Source organism: Lingula anatina, chromosome 4 (assembly GCF_051362555.1).
Source record: "Lingula anatina isolate TDL-2025a chromosome 4, LinAna3.0, whole genome shotgun sequence".
Classification (NCBI taxonomy): Eukaryota; Metazoa; Brachiopoda; class Lingulata; order Lingulida; family Lingulidae; genus Lingula; species Lingula anatina.
In genome coordinates this window covers 14724234-14741621 of record NC_141770.1, presented here as the reverse complement: position 1 = coordinate 14741621, position 17388 = coordinate 14724234, and the positions used below count along the sequence as shown (strand labels likewise).

At 34.4% G+C, this 17388-nt stretch overlaps 1 protein-coding gene across 3 annotated transcripts in view; it reads right to left on the bottom strand.

The window, feature by feature from the left end:
* Positions 1-17388, bottom strand: part of LOC106156364 (cleavage and polyadenylation specificity factor subunit 5-like) — a 38747-nt gene that overhangs the window by 19882 nt on the left and 1477 nt on the right. For 2 of the 3 annotated variants that reach the window (XM_087010954.1, XM_087010955.1), the window contains exons 1-2: positions 15187-15201; positions 14771-14885 (exon numbers count right to left, since the gene is read on the bottom strand). Coding sequence is in view for 1 of the 3 variants with exons in the window: in XM_087010956.1 (XP_086867082.1) it covers positions 14771-14885; positions 15302-15377; positions 15608-15697; positions 17310-17373 (345 nt within the window). In the remaining 2 variants the exon portion in view is untranslated. Of the gene's footprint in view, positions 1-14770; positions 14886-15186; positions 15202-15301; positions 15378-15607; positions 15698-17309; positions 17374-17388 lie in introns of those variants that run through there. The other variant, XM_087010956.1, reaches the window with a different exon arrangement.

Sequence of the window (17388 nt, the reverse complement as noted above, 5' to 3'; positions counted from 1 at the left end):
TATGATCAACTAAGAAAATTGATGAGATGGGAAAAATATCAATAGAGCAGTGTTAAATGTCCAATTTCTTCCATTCTGAGATTCTGAACATAGTGAATGTCAATGATTGAATCTGACAAACTGCAATGATATGAGTTTATTTCCATTTTTTGAAACTTTATTACACAATACACGATAACAAGTTTACCATCATTTTTACATAATCAACTAATAATGTTGTAAAGATGCAGGAAATGCCAAACAAACACTTTTACGTGTCTTACTAATTAAATAATGAAACATGCATGTTAACATGCCTAAGAATTAAATCTGAGGAAATGTGAAAAAACAGCATTTCTTCAAAATAATGGCCCGATTAAGCTGATTTTTAAACTCAACCTGCGTTTTAGCAGGAATGACCACTCCTGTGAGTTTACTGACAATTGGCCTATCTGTTTTTCTTATTTTGTGTTTACAGTGTTGCATATATGCTGAAAAGTGAAAAAAAAAAAGCATAACTAAAATAGTGGCCCGATCATGCCTATTTTCTAACTTGACCTGCGTTATAGTAAGATTGATTACTTCTATGAGTTTCATGACAACAGGCCTAACGGTTTTCCTTGAAATGTGTTTACAGTGTTGCATATATGCTGAAAAATGAAAAAACAGCATAAGTTCTACAATAATAGCCCGATCATGCTGATTTTCGGACTTGATCTGCGTTTTATGGATATTCATCAGCTCTGTAAATATACAGCCAAAAAGTAAAACTGCCTTCCACTTATCGCATTTACAATGAAAGTGCACGGTGACAGTGACAGTGATGGCAACGCCAGCCAAGACAGACGCAGGTGATGGCAATATGTACAGACACATCTGTACATATTTACTGTACTGTTTGAGAACAGTAAGTGACATGGTTTTTCTTAAATGGTCATCATGGGAGCAGTGCCCAAAATAAGTTTTTTTCAAATTTTGATGCAATATTACATAATGTTAAACAGCTTAATGACCATCAATTTTTAATAATAAAATATTAGTATCATGGATATTCAGAAAATGTGACTAGCAAAGGTCTTCAGGCCCATGGAACTTCAAAGTCACAACTTGAAAATGCCAAAATGTAAACAAGACAGCACTGTTCTGAAATGTTTTTTTTCCATTTTTAACAATTTTTATAACATAAACAAAATTAACAGGTTACTGCCATTTTTATACGATCAACTAAGAAAATTGATGAGATGGGAAAAATATCAATACAACAGTGTTAAATGTCCAATTTCCTCCATCCTGAGATTCTGAACATAGTGAATGATTGCATCTGACAAACTGCAATGATATGAGTTTATTTCCATTTTTGACACTTTATTACACAATACACGATAACAAGTTTACCATCATTTTTACATAATCAACTAACAATGTTGTAAAGATTCAGGAAATGTCAAACAAACACTTTTATGTATCTTATTAGTAAAATAATAAGACTGTTAACATGCCTAAGAATTGAATCTGAGGAAATGTGAAAAAACAGCATAACTTCTAAAGTAATGGCCCGATCATGCTGATTTTCGAACTTGACCTGCGTTTTAGTAAGATTGATTACTCCTGTGAGTTTCATGACAACAGGCCTAACGGTGTTCCTTAAAATGTGTTTACAGGGTTGCATATATGCTGAAAAGTGAAAAAACAGCATAAGTTCTACAATAATGGCCCGATCATGCTGATTTTCGAACTTGACCTGCGTTTTATGAATATTCATCAGCTCTGTAAATATAAAGCCAAAAAGTAAAACTGTCCTCCACTTATCGTGTTTACAAGGAAAGTGCACGGCATCGGCGACGGCATCGGCATCGGCATCGGCATCGGCATCGGCATCGGCATCGGCGACGGCATCGGCGACGACAGACGCAGGTGATGGCAATATGTACAGACACATCTGTGTCTGTACATAAAAAGAAGACAAAGGAGAAGAAAATATCTACATATGATTTTCATAATACTTTTTTCTTCACTTAACTGAGGCAAAAGAAACAATATGCAATTCTGACAATCTAACTTTTATTTATTTTTTTAAAAGGAATGGTACAGCAATTTCAGTATTAAAAAAAATTGTAAATTGTCACAATGAAAGAGATAAATAATAATAAAATTTAAGTCAATAATACTTCCATGTGCCATCCCTTTAACTTCACCGCTGAATGAATCCATACATCACAACATCACTAAACACCTGCTATAACCTAGGCCTGTTAATTAAGAACTCATTATGATGTTTTTCCAATTGGAGTGAAGGACCCTAAGTGACATGCAAACAAACACACACACACATTCGAGTGCTAGCATTGTAGAAATAGCGGAATCTGTTGACCATTTCTCTGTACACTCCCCACATGTAATAGGGATTAAACGGCCACCGATTTCAGAAGTTTGACTGAATTTTGCTTGCGTGTTTACCCTGGATGGTAGCCTTGCATAAGGCATGTTTTAACTTTCAGTTCATGGAACAAAATGACCTGTGTTTGATTTGTTTTACTGTGTGTGTGTGTGTGTGTGTGTGTGTGTGTGTGTGAGAGAGAGAGAGAGAGAGAGAGGGGAGAGAGAACAGGGGAATCCTTTTCTCTAAAAAAAAACAAAAGGATCGCTCTCTGCATGGTTTATGTGGTAAACATCTCAGTGAATGCAAGCAATTTAACTCCTATAACAGACACCCGAGACGCCAGACTTCCAATAAAAGGCTTCTATGAAAGAAAACATATCCACACAGGTTTCTTTAGCTCTTGTTTCCAAGAAAAATTAAAAGGGAATAATCATGGTATTTTTGGAGGAGGCAAACATTAAAAGAAGACAAGAAATGCAAGACACCTGAGAAGAAGTTTTTAATCATCTGAGACCAATAACTCTACCTTTTGTTTGTTACATATTATGTTTTACTCTTTCAACCAACACTGATGATCAAAAAGTTTAAATGAAAATGAATTACATTCTACTTTTACATGACAGGTTCAATTTATAATGTCAAACCACTTTTTAATTTTGGTCACAATTTTAATCTGCAAAATACAATTAGGAAGTATTAAACCAAACACAAAATAATAAAAATAAGATGATTATGTTTCAGAAAACTTTCATTCAGATTTCAACATCAAGGTAAACCACTTTTCTAAAAAAAAAAAAAAAAAGTCATCTGAATGTGTCATAGAGACAAATTGTTGCATGTCTGCCGACCAGAAATATAATCTCCACTCAATACCTCACACTAAGATAACTGGAATGACAAATACAACTCCACCACAGGCAACAATGGATTAAACAATTAATAACATGACAATTTCACAAAGGAAATTCTTGTGAGGTTTCCTGCACAAGTAGCGATTTGCCAGTGACTAATGTGTTCGCTCTCTAGAGGAGGGAGGCTAGGACTGAGGGGTTGGGCAGGGAAAGCAACAAAGCGCAGCGAGTACAATTCAGAAGATAATAGCAATTAACGTATAAAACAATAAAACGATGTAAATGAAATGGTATACAGACACATAGGAAACATTTTTCCTTCTCTCTCCCTCAATATGTATATTAAAATACTTTATATATTCTGAAATATGACTGTACTATCTTCAAAATAATGAAATCTTTCTAAATGCCTTAAAAAACAAAAATACTACAATACTGCCCCTTTCATCACAATATATTGTATTGTTACTATTCTCTACATGTTTATAATTTCACAGAAGAAGGTATCACTTTTGTCAAATTATTTTTTTAGATACATCAAATAGACCATCTTCCTGCAGAGATGAAACTCCTCTGTCACATTAGTTTGTTATCTCTTATCTTATCAACCTATTCTTCACAAAATCAATAAAAAAAGTGGAGAAAACAATGAACCAAAATATTTTTTTTCATTTTCTACAGCCAATTTAACAGTCACCACCAGCATTTGTGCAAAACAACTACACCCTGGTGTAAACCAAGCTTCTGCAACATGTTTCTTTTTCCTTCTGAACATCACAGACGGAACGACAAGAAGTTACTGTTATGTTAACTAGAGGATACATTAAAACCAATCACTCCCCCCCCCCCCCCCCCGCCATCATCAATGAGACAAAAACAGACTAAACAATGTAACAGTTGAGCCACATCATAGGGGCAACGCCCGCGTAACAACAACATGTACAATGTCATTCCCTCTCTCATTAAAGGGAACATCGCCGCAACATGTAATTGGTAATCACAGTCACATTAGGATGACAGATGCTGGCTGACTCATAGCTTGATTAGATTCTTAATAGAAAATTCACTTTGCAAACCTAATTTCTCCATTTGTCTTGATGAGTTAGTTTACGGTGGCACGCTGTGATTTCATCATTTAAGTCGCCAGAAGGACAGGCCGCTAAGAAAACCAGTTGCCTTAAGGGAATCCCAAAAGAGAGAGAGAGAGAGAGAGAGAGAGAGAGAGAATCAGACAAGTTATCACCATCTCCTTACTTTTCTCTGATAGGCTGCCAAAAGTTAAATTCACATTGGCTAATCCTGATAAATCAACTGATAGACAGAATCATAAAAAAAAAACAGGGACTCCCTTGGGAAAGGACCACTGTTTTCCAGAAGACCATGTATCATATTAACAGTACCCTTGGCAGCAAGTGACATTTAACACGGATACAGTGTTAATCTGTATGGAAAAGGCACAAATGGGTGGTGGTAGTGGTGTGTGCGTGTGCGTGTGCGTGTGTGTGTGTGCGTATGTGTGTGTGTGGGGGGATTGAGGGGTACAAACTCTAGGGGTATTGTAATAAATCAAAACAAACCACAATGCTTTAAAATAAAGATAACTTACTTTGGCTAAAGAATACAAAAATCTTTTCTGACATATTTTGCTAATCAGTCACTTCTGACTCAAAATTATGTTTATTGCTATTTTTTTTTTTTTACTTTATATATCTATATAAACTCAACAAAGGTCTCATTTCTGTGCTGGAACATTTACTCAGAAATTGTGGTGCAAAGTCTTTTCAAGAAAATGTCATGACATTTACGCCTGATATAAAAATAAATTGACAAAACGGTAAGCCCCCAGGAGAGAATCAATAGTTTTGATGACATAGCCATAAAAAGACGTGGCTGTTATATAATAATGTCTTCATATCAAAGGCAGTTAGGGTCTTAAAATGTCTCCAGGTGACAATCAATTTCACGTCTTTCATTTGAGATTATTTCCTTCTTTCCAGCTCAAGGGCAACAACCTAAAAACACCCATTATGCAATCTCTTTGTCAATATGTATTTTATTTAGTGAAGCAGTGACAAGCAAAGTATTCTTCCTCCAGGCATTCTGATAATTCTAAGGGATGATTAAGTATAAAATTTGAAGTCAAGGATTTCTATCACCTGAAGCACAGTTGAACCTTGAGGAATACCCAAAAATTTGCACTTACTGACTGCCAACAGTATATAAAAAGTAAAAAAAAATTATTCTTTAGCAAGATGTTTAACACTTGAAGTGAAAAAGTTATTGGTGAGATAGACAAAAAAATATATATATAACTAGAGGATCAGAGAGGCGATACCGCCTCCGAATATTGTACCACCAGCTGGAGCAAGCGCATTCGTATAGACCTCCACATACACAAAATAAGGGACACAGCCACCAGTTTTGTGCTTGTCAAGCTGTAAAAATGCAATCAACAAGAATTTTTAAACTTTTGCAAAATATATATATGGTACAATCAAATTCAAGTTCTTCGTAAGATGTAAGATAGGTCAAGGGTCAATTTCAAGGTCACAGTAAATTGCCAGTATATGACTTCCTATTCAAGTTCAAGAGTAACTATGGACCTATCTCTGCCAGTTTTGGAGACAAAAGGAAAGCAAAATTTGCAAAGTTCAGTTCATGGTGAAAAGTAGGTCAAAGGTCAATTTTAAGGTCACATTTAGATTGCCAGTATATGACTTCCTATTCAAGTTCAATAGTAACTATGGACCTATCTCTGCCAGTTTTGGAGATAAAAGGGAAGAAAAATTTGCAAAATTCAGTTCATGGTGAAAAGTAGGTCAAAGGTCAATTTTAAGGTCACAGAATGATTGCCAGTATATGACTTCCTATTCAAGTTCAATAGTAACTACGGACCTATCTCTGCCAGTTTTGGAGATAAAAGGAAAGCAAAATTTGCAAAGTTCAATTCATGGTGAAAAGTAGGTCAAAGGTCAATTTTAAGGTCACATATAGATTGCCAGTATATGACTTCCTATTCAAGTTCAATAGTAACTACGGATCTATCTCTGCCAGTTTTGGAGATAAAAGGAAAGCAAAATTTGCAAAGTTCAATTCATGGTGAAAAGTAGGTCAAAGGTCAATTTCAAGGTCACATTTAGATTGCCAGTATATGACTTCCTATTCAAGTTCAATAGTAACTACGGACCTATCTCAGCCAGTTTTGGAGATAAAAGAAAAGCAAAATTTGCAAAATTCAGTTCATGGTGTAAAGTAGGTCAAAGGTCAATTTTAAGGTCACATTTAGATTGCCAGTATATGACTTCCTATTCAAGTTCAATAGTAACTATGGACCTATCTCTGCCAGTTTTGGAGATAAAAGGGAAGCAAAATTTGGAAAATTCAGTTCATATTGTAAAGTAGGTCAAAGGTCAATTTTAAGGTCACAGAAAGATTGACAGTATATAACTTCCTATTCAAGTTCAATAGTAACTACGGACCTATCTCTGCCAGTTTTGGAGATAAAAGGAAAGCAAAATCTGCAAAATTCAGTTCATGGTGTAAAGTAGGTCAAAGGTCAATTTTAAGGTCACAGAAAGATTGACAGTATATAACTTCCTATTCAAGTTCAATAGTAACTACGGACCTATCTCTGCCAGTTTTGGAGATAAATGGAAAGCAAAATTTGCAAAGTTCAATTCATGGTGAAAAGTAGGTCAAAAGGGGGCCCTTACCGTCTAGGAGGAGAAGCGGTAACGGTAGCCGTCCGGCGGAGCCGGCGGAGCCGGCGGAACGATCCGGACGGGACCGAAACCATGTGTACCGCCAGCGCCAACGCTGGTGGTACAATAACAGGGTAAAATCCAGGATTTTTTACAGGCAGATCATAATAGAAAATTGTTTTATATGTAAAATCAATATGCCTTAATCTTAGATTTAATTGATAACTTATTTTAATTCATCATATTGAAATACATTTGTGCTTTTATATGAACTGATATAATTATAATAAAATATAAAATTATCGTTTACTATTATAATTTTATTTTACCTCCAACCCATTATGAACAAAAAGATGTATATTTAACAATTTATTAAGTTCTGTCATTACTTGTAATTTGTAAAACAAAGCTAAATACAAGATCTGCTGTCATCTTGATCAGTTCAGTAAAACTAGAAATCACAGAAAACCACATGAAACTATAAACCACACTTGTCTATAAAACTGCTTGAAATTGCATTTAAATTCTTTTTAAAAATTGCCATGACCATCTTAGTAATGGTAGCCAGTGAAACTACAACAATGATACAACATGAAGACTCCAATTACACACATTAAAAATTGAAATAATACCAAAACTTTTTTGAACATGTGCAACTATCAAGACAACCATGATCCCTGGGCAAGCTGGTAAACATAGGACAGGGTTGTCATACAATTTTCTACCCAGATTTCTTGGAGAAACTAATGCATGCTAAGGTTGCCTCAACAAGTATGTTTCAAATTTTTCCTGTTAGTCAACAAGTTTACCTGTTGATCAGTTAATCAGCCATGGATGCCATGCAAGGCTAATTAACAGACAATGCCTTGGGTCAGCACAAGCTTCTCGCTTCTATATCCAGTTAGATAAGATCAATTAGACAGTTAATTAAGCTGTTTTTTGTAAACCTAACACTGCCTTTCAGAAAATGTCGCCTATGTCAAAGGTGATACACTGCAATATTGTTTTTGTCACATAAATTCTTGGAATCATTCATACCACAGAGCTATTAGGACATACCAAATACTTTAAAAACATTTATTGTTCGTTATCTTTAAAAAATAATCTTTGCAGACATGTAGATCTCATAACAAAGAATGTTAAGATATTTTTCCTACTTAATATCTGTCATTCAATGTTAGTAATTCACTGCATGATATACAGGGTCTTTGTCTACAACAAAAGAATTTGAATTTATTAAATGAACTTGATTGAAAACTTGCCAGGCATTGCCTTTCTGCAAATAATATAGCAGATTCTTGTCTTTGTTAATTCATAAGGTAGAAAAAAAAAAAAACAGGACAAATACTCTTGAAAAATTCGGAGCGGTTTCCAGAAACCATGGAAACCCTCTGGATTTGTTCCTGTTCCACAGGGCCATATTATAAAATCACCCTCCCCACCACACACACACTCACACACACACACACACACACACCAGCAAGCATCATCAAATACAGTCTCCTTTTATAATTCTTTTTAAAAAATAGAAAAACCAGGTGTAGGAGCAGAAGGTGTGAAAATTTCCGCCAAGTGTCACCCCAGGAGACAGTTAACTGCACATTGTCAGCAAATAAACTTTGATCAGGCAGTACCCAAACATCCTCCCGTAGTATCAAATCTTTTCTTAGATAGATATCCCCTGCATGTCTGTGGTTTATGTTAACTTGAACACAATATCTACTTTGATGTAAGTATCAGAAACTTCATGGAAAATTGTGTGAAATGAAAGTGTATGGAATGAAAGGTTGGATATAAAGCTGAAAAAAAGTTCCATTGTGTCTAGGTGTACCATAATACAGATTTCTTTCCTCTCGTGTTTAGAAATATTTTGCAAGGACAAAGAAGGGTGAAGATGATAAATTCAAATCTAGCTAAAAGGGTGCCTCCTGAATTAACCATTTTCAAGCCCCCTTTTATTCACTATTTCCACAAATATGATGTAAAAGGACAGAAAATACAGGTGGCAGGAATCATTAGGACATTTTGTAATAATACAGGGGACATATGGTTGCCACGGGTGTCATATTAGCCTATGACAATGCTTTTACTCGGTGACAATACCTTAACAATATGACCACAGACCTTTAATTTAGTATATGAGAGGCACTTGGCTGCCCGAGATGATAAGCTGTGGTCAGTGACAATACTGTAACAGAATGATCATCCACTTTGTATTTGACAGTATTGTGCAAGAGGCTCTTGGGTGCCATTGCTCTTGAATAACGGCAGATGACAGCAAGGTTATTATATAAGAGCTTTTATAGCACAAAGTGGACCTATCACCATATGTGTGACTATTACATAATCAGGACCCAAGTGATTTTTAGGGGTTTCCTTGATCTGAGGGATATTTATCTGGTCCACTGCTAATCCTAGTATTTGAGACACTTCACTGCAAGCACTGTGGATTGGAAACTGTCTGTAGATGTTGCTGATGTGTAGCTTGACATTGTATTATGTATTTCCGTCACGTAGCAGTATTGAATATGACAATAACGTAACAGCGAGGCCATTAACTCTAATCCATCCTGGGGATAGAGGCTTGCCTGCACCACAGACATTGTAATCCCTTATGAGTTAATTAAGCCATTTGGTGACAAGCTTTGGATTCAGAATGGTTGTAGATAAAAACCCAAGTTGACGTAAGACTTGTTACCAGGGACCTAAGTATTAAAAATATTACAATTTATTTAATACTGTTGTCCCTGACACATTTCAGGGACAACAGTACTGAAAAAATTGCAATATTTTTAATACTGTGGTCCGCGACATCGGGCTGCAGCCTGCATTTTTAGTATAGTTTTGATGACTTCATTTTATTCATGTACTACCTCAGGAATGATACGATTTCTGTCTCTAACCATTATAGAAGCCAATCTAATAGTGCAGGACTTTCATAGCTCTGGAATAATTTCAAATAGTCCCTTCAAAAACTTAGAAGAATTACTTCTGTTTCTAGGGCAAAATTGTTCAGACAATCAATTTCAGTCAGTGTAACCCACCCACCCCCCTCCCACTGTTGTTTGATTCAAGCTAATCAGCTCTTGGCAAAATTTGATATCTTAGATAATACACTGATGGATCACTCAAAGCCACCACTAATGTTTCTGCCTAGACATTTGTTGTTGAAGGTGAAAAACGCCTTGGGTCTAATCACTGTCAATCTATTTCAAATCAAATAGGCTTAGAAGAGACCTTGTAGCCACAGGTCAGATCAAAGATATTGAATCAGTTGTTGTTAAAGAACTTTTGATCAATACATACCATATAAATCTTAAACATACTTTGTCATTTTGTTTTGAAAAATGTTTTAATAAAATCAAGAAGCGAGGGGTCCCCCATGCTATGTACCACCAGCCACCTAAGTGAATTCCAAGGGGTCATTACACAATAGAATTTTTACAGTTAATCAACTTGGATTTGGGACAAATTCATAAAAAAACACAAAAACTACAAAAAAATACCAGTTATTCTAGAACAATTGCCACAACTTTTTTCTCATAAAACAGGCACAAAATTAAATCAATATGTCCTAACACTGACTTATTTAGGTCAAAGTAGATGGAAAAAAATATAATCTAAGTTTAAACCAACCATTGGTTTCAAAGACCTATGTGGAAAAAAAAAAAACAAAAACAAAAAAAAACAAGAACAGAGGTGAGGTACCTACATTTTGGGGATATAAACACAGCGACTCTTGAGTAAAACCATAACTCTAAAATCACTTTTCTCTCCCAGGTGTCCTCAGTTCAACCCTAAAGTCAAACACATCTGACATAACCATACCAACTCCCATAATAAATCTATCCAATTTTCCTCTACACTTGGCTCAGACATTGGCAGTATCAACAGTAATGAGGTCCTCACTAACCTTATTAGTATATATATTAGATTATAAAACATTATATAATTGTACTCTATAGGCAGCAGATGGCTGAATATGGCAGATGGATATGCCAAGTTCAGGCCTGTTTCTACTTGATGTGAAGAGAATGATATGCATGCTGTTGCACCATGGACCCATTTTGCAAAATAACTTTAGCCAGAAAATTAGTTAAAACTTTTAGAGCGCATTCAGAACAGTGGACTAACAGATCAGCGGATCAAATATGGCCCACCCACTTGAATGCTGGTTGCGTAATCTCTGCAGGGAATCTTTTCAGTGTCTAATTGGGAATTAAGCGGCAAGCCTTTTTAGAGGGTTGTCATATTTGATCCACGGATCTGTTAGTCCGCTGCTCTGAATGCACTCATTGTGCTTGTTTTATAACAAAAAAGACTAGTGTTTCAGACCAATATTTTTTTCTTATTTATTATCTCATATATTATATGTATAACATTTATTATTTTGTTCATGGCTCTATCTTGAACTTAAGTAGACCAAATTTTTGGTCTGCAAGTTTAGAATAATTTTCTGACTTAAGTTCTTTTATAAAATTGATCTTGACTTTTCAATTTTAACTGCAAATTACCTGGTTTTACATTAAGAATTATACTACCCTTATAAAATCACAAAGCTGCTAGCTATTGAGAAATAGTAGTTTAATGAAGAAAACACCTTGGATGGATTTCATTTAGTACAATTTAAAAGGTAAAGAAGCCATCCATATCATTCCAACTTAGACTAGAGTGAACACGCCTTTTTATTATTCCACATGTACTTTGAGTGTAAGTGTCTATTGTGTGAAATGTTTACACTTGGCCTTCATAAGGTTCCAATGTATTCAAATACAAGTGTCCATTCAACATGTAATCTTTTGTAATTGGAATTATTGCCATTATCAAATGCCAATTTCTAACATGGGTATGACAAATATGATCACAAATAAGATGTTTGCCGAAGTATTAATTAGAAAAAAATAGTTTTACATTTAATAAATGTGCCCATTTATATTTCTGTATTATATATCCATCTATTTATCAACGTTCTCTTCCATTTTTATTCATCATTGTTATAATAATTATTATTATTGTTTTGCATGTTATTATCAAAGCTTGAAATTTAGGTTTAGAGATAGCAATTGTACTTCATGCACATGTCATAGCATATTTAATTGTTTATTTATAAAATTATCTTTTACAAAACATTTCAAACCAAAATTTTTTACTATTTTGTACAAGATATGTGTTTTCTACAAATATAAATAAAGCCATAGACATGGCCAGTGTTAGAATCCTCAGGTCAACTAGCTGCTTTCTTTATGCCTATTTATCCAACAGTTGGCAGGACCCTTTCTTTGTCTTGTTGAACAATTCAATACAGCAGATACATTACAGAATGAAATTAAATTTTCTCCCAGAGAAATGGCCAATGTCAGAATAACAAATGGCACTTTTTGTGGATCTTCTAATGAATCTTCATTTCAAAGTAAAGGACTGGCCCTAATCTTATAATATAGCAACAATATGGGATCCCAGATGGTCACCTTTTTTAAAAAAAGAAGGGGCACAGAGATACGCACAATAACTAACGTATCGTGTTGAACAGTATCACTGCCTAAGGGACACCTGTTTGCTATTGTTCTATCTTGGCCAAAAATTGAGATCTGAGTCCGTTCCTTTTTTTTACATTAAAAAGAAACATCTCAAACAGGTAATCAAACATAATGCAAGCCATATGATATAGTATTCACAAAAATTTTCATTTACCCAAAATTTGGAAAAACAGAGAATTAAAAAAAAATTGGTTTCACTGAAACAAATTTCTGAGTCTAAAAAAAATAACAAATTTGAAGCTGTAGAAAATAAAAGCTCACATAAGATTTTTTTTAAATTTGTACTAGAAAACAATCAAAACAATCATGATGTATTTTTAAATAAATAAATAAATAAAATATTCTTATTTCATAATCAAGGAGACAAACAATCCATCAGATGCTAAAGCGCCGTCCTTTACACCCCAACTGCTCTCCAGATGGTGGAGGTTATTTCCAATTCAGTTTTCACAATTTGATCTCGAATTAAAATCTGATTTCTCATGAGTAATAAGTGAGTCAAACGGAGGAGTCACACCTTTTTCACATTGAAATAAAATATAAAACCCCATGAGGTATGATTCCTCTGAGAAAAAAGCTTCCAATGACATCTGTTTATCAGTTTTTAGGTCTGAATGGAAGTACTGGTGTTTAATGAGAAAAGCAAGATGTGCCACTGATACCAGTCAGCTGATAGACAACTGACAATTAGGTTGTGTCAAAAATAAAATTGTCACTTTTAAAATGCATTTTCCTTTGTGTGGGTAAATTACCAAGCCTGTAAGTATAGTAACACATAAAAACTGGAGGGTATCTAACCCTGGGCCAACTCTTACTTAGCAAATGTGAAACATATCCTGACTTGGCTAAGGAAAATATTAAATCTTAGCTTTTATGCACAATTCATTATTTATTTGCTTCAACTTTTTGATTTGGTGCAAAGTTTCTAATGGTTTGTATACAAAGAAAATCAGTTGACTTTACTTCATCTTGGGTCTATTAGTCGTGTCTTCGTTATTGTTTTGGTCCTTTAGAAACCATGGCTATTTAAATGTCACAACTCAAATGGTTTTCCACTTATTTTGTCATAATGAACAAATGCTTCACATACTAAATTTAAGCAAGCTTATTAAGGCATACATTTGTTTGAATAATGACTTTCCTGCTTTACCTACGCTACAATTATGTATCTATAATTACTTACTGAATCCAAAATTTACTTTTCTACAACTAATTATATTAAAATAAACTTATAAAAAGGTTCCTCATATAAATTTTGATTGATTCTATAAAAATAATGTAGAATGGACACTTATATTTGAAACAAAAAAAAAGTTAACCAGTTGAAAGGGGTGAAATTAGTAAACAGAAAGATTTTATAATTTTTCAAAAACAGTCTCCATCAAAATTACCAATTTACTTGTTACTATCCACATAATAAATAGGTCACTTCCCAAATACTACAACAAATCAAAATTTTCTCCTTCTACTTGAGTCCATTGATTTCTCCTTTTATGCAAATTATTATTTTTAAAACTAACATGGTTACTGAAAATCTGGAACCCAAGCAAGAAAAGTGGTCATTCAACAGTACAGCAAGCCATGCAATCTCTCCAGAACAAAAAGTCACCAAAGCCAAATAGTAAACTGTGCACTTAAACATAACAACATAGACGTAAAATAAGAAAAGTCTCTTAATTCTTAAGAAAAAATAAATAATAATTAATTCTCCTCAGCATCTGGCAGATATTCCAATGGCAAGTTTGAGCCAAGCACGTGTGCATATGAAACTAAACTAGCGTGTGCAATGAAACTAGCCACTCATTGCATTAGTTGAGATGTACGTCACAAAGTCACAACCAGCACAATGCTGCTGAGACCGGACTACACAATAAATAAATAGAGAAGCACTGAGTGGGGACAGCTCAATTCTTATTCTTATCAATTTATTAATTAAAAAAAAAAAAAACAAGCAATTAATGGATCTCTTCCAAATTCTAATCGATTCTAAGTCAGCCAATGATTAACTAATTCAGAAAATTTTAACAACAGGCTACAAGTTCCCAAAATGAAACATATACCCCAACCCGCCCCCTGAAATCATCCCCTCTTAGACATAATTTTCAAATGGGTAATGATATACTGAAAGAGGGACTTATGTAATAAATATATAAGTTAACCACGATTATCAGGCATCCAACTGAGACAACATAATACATAATAAAAATTTGTCACGTGTACTGATAAACTTACTATGATGTGACTTAAAAGATGCCAAGTCCTTCAAGCTCACATGGGAAAATAAACTTCACTTTATTCATAAAGTAAAACAAGGATTCATACCTGCTAAGAGCCTGCGGTAAACTTGATATGATGGGGCCATATCCTGCAGAGTTATCATAGAGCTCAAACAAAGGTGCCGCCACCAGCTTGTAATTCCTGGGTACAGCAAACAGAGCTACAAAGTAAGGAAGAAAATATAACTAAAAATTGACAATTTATTTAATTGCATTAAGTGACCGTTGATAAATTTTATAAAAATTACTTTCTTTAAATTTCTTCCTATCCAACAAATAACAAAAAATCTGGATAGTAACAGCATACTTCTGGCTTTTTTTCTTAATTGCTGGATTTTAAAGAGGCTTTTTGATTGTCACAATTATCAACAAAAATGATGATACTCCTCATATAACAGCAAAATGTGAATTTAAATCCTGTTGCATTTAATTGTCTCACTAATTACATAGATTACTGCTTACCTTTTTCAGGTAACAGTTATGAAAAAAAAACATGATACAAACCATATAACAGCAAATGTGAACTTAAATCCTGTTGCATTTAAATGTCTCTTTAATTCCATAAATAACTGCTTACCTTTTTCAGGTAACTGCACCAGATAAAGACGTCTGTGCTCTTTGGGTTTTGTCATATGTGCTGGGACATATGGGTACTAAAAAAATAAAGTACCAGGTACAGTAAATCACTGAAGTTAAATAATTCTAAACATGGGTGGGTATACAAACCAAATAAAAACTTCAATACTTCAAAATTGTGTGTTTTTTAAAGGTGTGTGTATGAGAGAGAGAGGGAGAGAGAGAGAGAGAGAAAGAGAGAGAGAGATGGGAAGAAGAAAAGAGAGAGAAAAAGAGAGAAAACATGTTGTAGAATAAAATGTCTAACCTGTGGTGGTTCAAAGTTAGGCCTCCACCAATTCCCTACTGTATCCTCTATAGTCCAGTCCATGGGACCTCCATCTGTTCTACCAAGTGTCTGAAACACACATCACACAAATAAAATGACACGTATTTCTGTTCAATATTGAAACTAGAAAAGTTAATCAATAAAGATGTAAATGATTTGTAAACAGAAAGATCCTTAAAATTCTGTAAAACAGCCTCTCCATCTTTAATCAATAATGCTAATGGGCATTTCACACATTTCATATTATATTATATTTTTGATTCACATTTATTTGTATTTAGGCCACGCTTTTTTATTTTTATGGATGACATCCTGCGCGCGTACCGATTTTCGCCCGTTCTCCGAAACCCCCCCCCCAGCCCCCAACGAAGTCGGTTGTCGCAAACGTTGTTATTGAATTTGCCAGGAAATGATCTTTCTGCGCATGTGTATTATCGCCACGTGGAAATGTGACCGCTTTGCCGTCAAATTCATCTCTAGGATTACTTTCAAATTACACGACAATTAAAGTCATAAAGAGAACGGGCGCCGTCGCTTTGGATTGGTATGCCATTGATATTGGACATGGAGATATCACCTTTTTACAATTGTGCGAAAGGCTGGCTCGCCCGAAAAACTTCTCTGACATTCTGTACAAAGCAGCACATACCAGGTTTTCTGTAGTGAAAGGGTCGACAAGGGCGTCGAGGTATTTGGTGGGCTGAAGGTCGGACAGGCCACCTGACAGTTTGGCCGTGTGAGTCGAAGTAGACAAAATGGCATCGTCCAAAATGACTTTTAATAGATTTGGTAGTATTAAGCATATCTTTGCATCATTTTTTAAACATTTCTTTGAAGTGTTCAAAATGCTTTAATATTCTGAGAATACAAATATAGACACACTGTTTGTTTGATATTTGTTTTATTGTTTGCTATACCAACAAAATGCATGAAATAACCTTAAATAGATTTTGTAATAAGAAGTATATCTATATTCATTACTTTTTTTTACGAAGTATTCACAATGCTTTAATATTTTGAGAGCATGGATAAAGACATATTGTTAGTTTGATACGTGTTTCTGTGGTAAAATTTGTGTTTCCAGCTGTGTACTGACAGCATTCCTTTACTTAAGCAGTATTTTTTTTTTTGGACTGTTTTTTTTTTTTCGCCCTCTCGCACCGATTATGGGGTACCCAGAGGATGTCATCCATAAAAATAAAAAAGTGTGGCCTTATGTGCAAACGATTCAAAAGTGAACTCAAATTCTAAAAAGAAGTTCTGATGTTCTTTTTTTTAATTTGAGAGAGTTTGTCATGGGTGGTTTCTGGTGGGAAATTACCCATGATTTTTGGGTCCCAAACAGCAAAAAAGGTTTTATACTTTGATTAATATTTATTTCCAACCTTAGTCTTCCATACACTAGACTAATAGATTTAGTTGAAAAATCTTAGTTAATATTTTTTTCTAACCACAATCTTTTATTTACTAGACTAACAGATTAGGTTTAGAGACCTTAGTTAATTTTTATTTCTAATGTGATTCTTTTATACACACACACACACACACACACACACACACACACACACACACACACTAATAGATTTAGTTGAGAAATCTTAGCATTTATCTGCAACCAAATTCTTTTAATTATGCTACTAATATCACCTGGCTAAAAAAAGTACAAAGATTTAAAGTTCACCTCTGTCAGTAGCCTTTTCAGTCCCTCTACCTGATCTTCACCTGCATTTAATTCTCCTCCTGGACTGAAAGTACACACA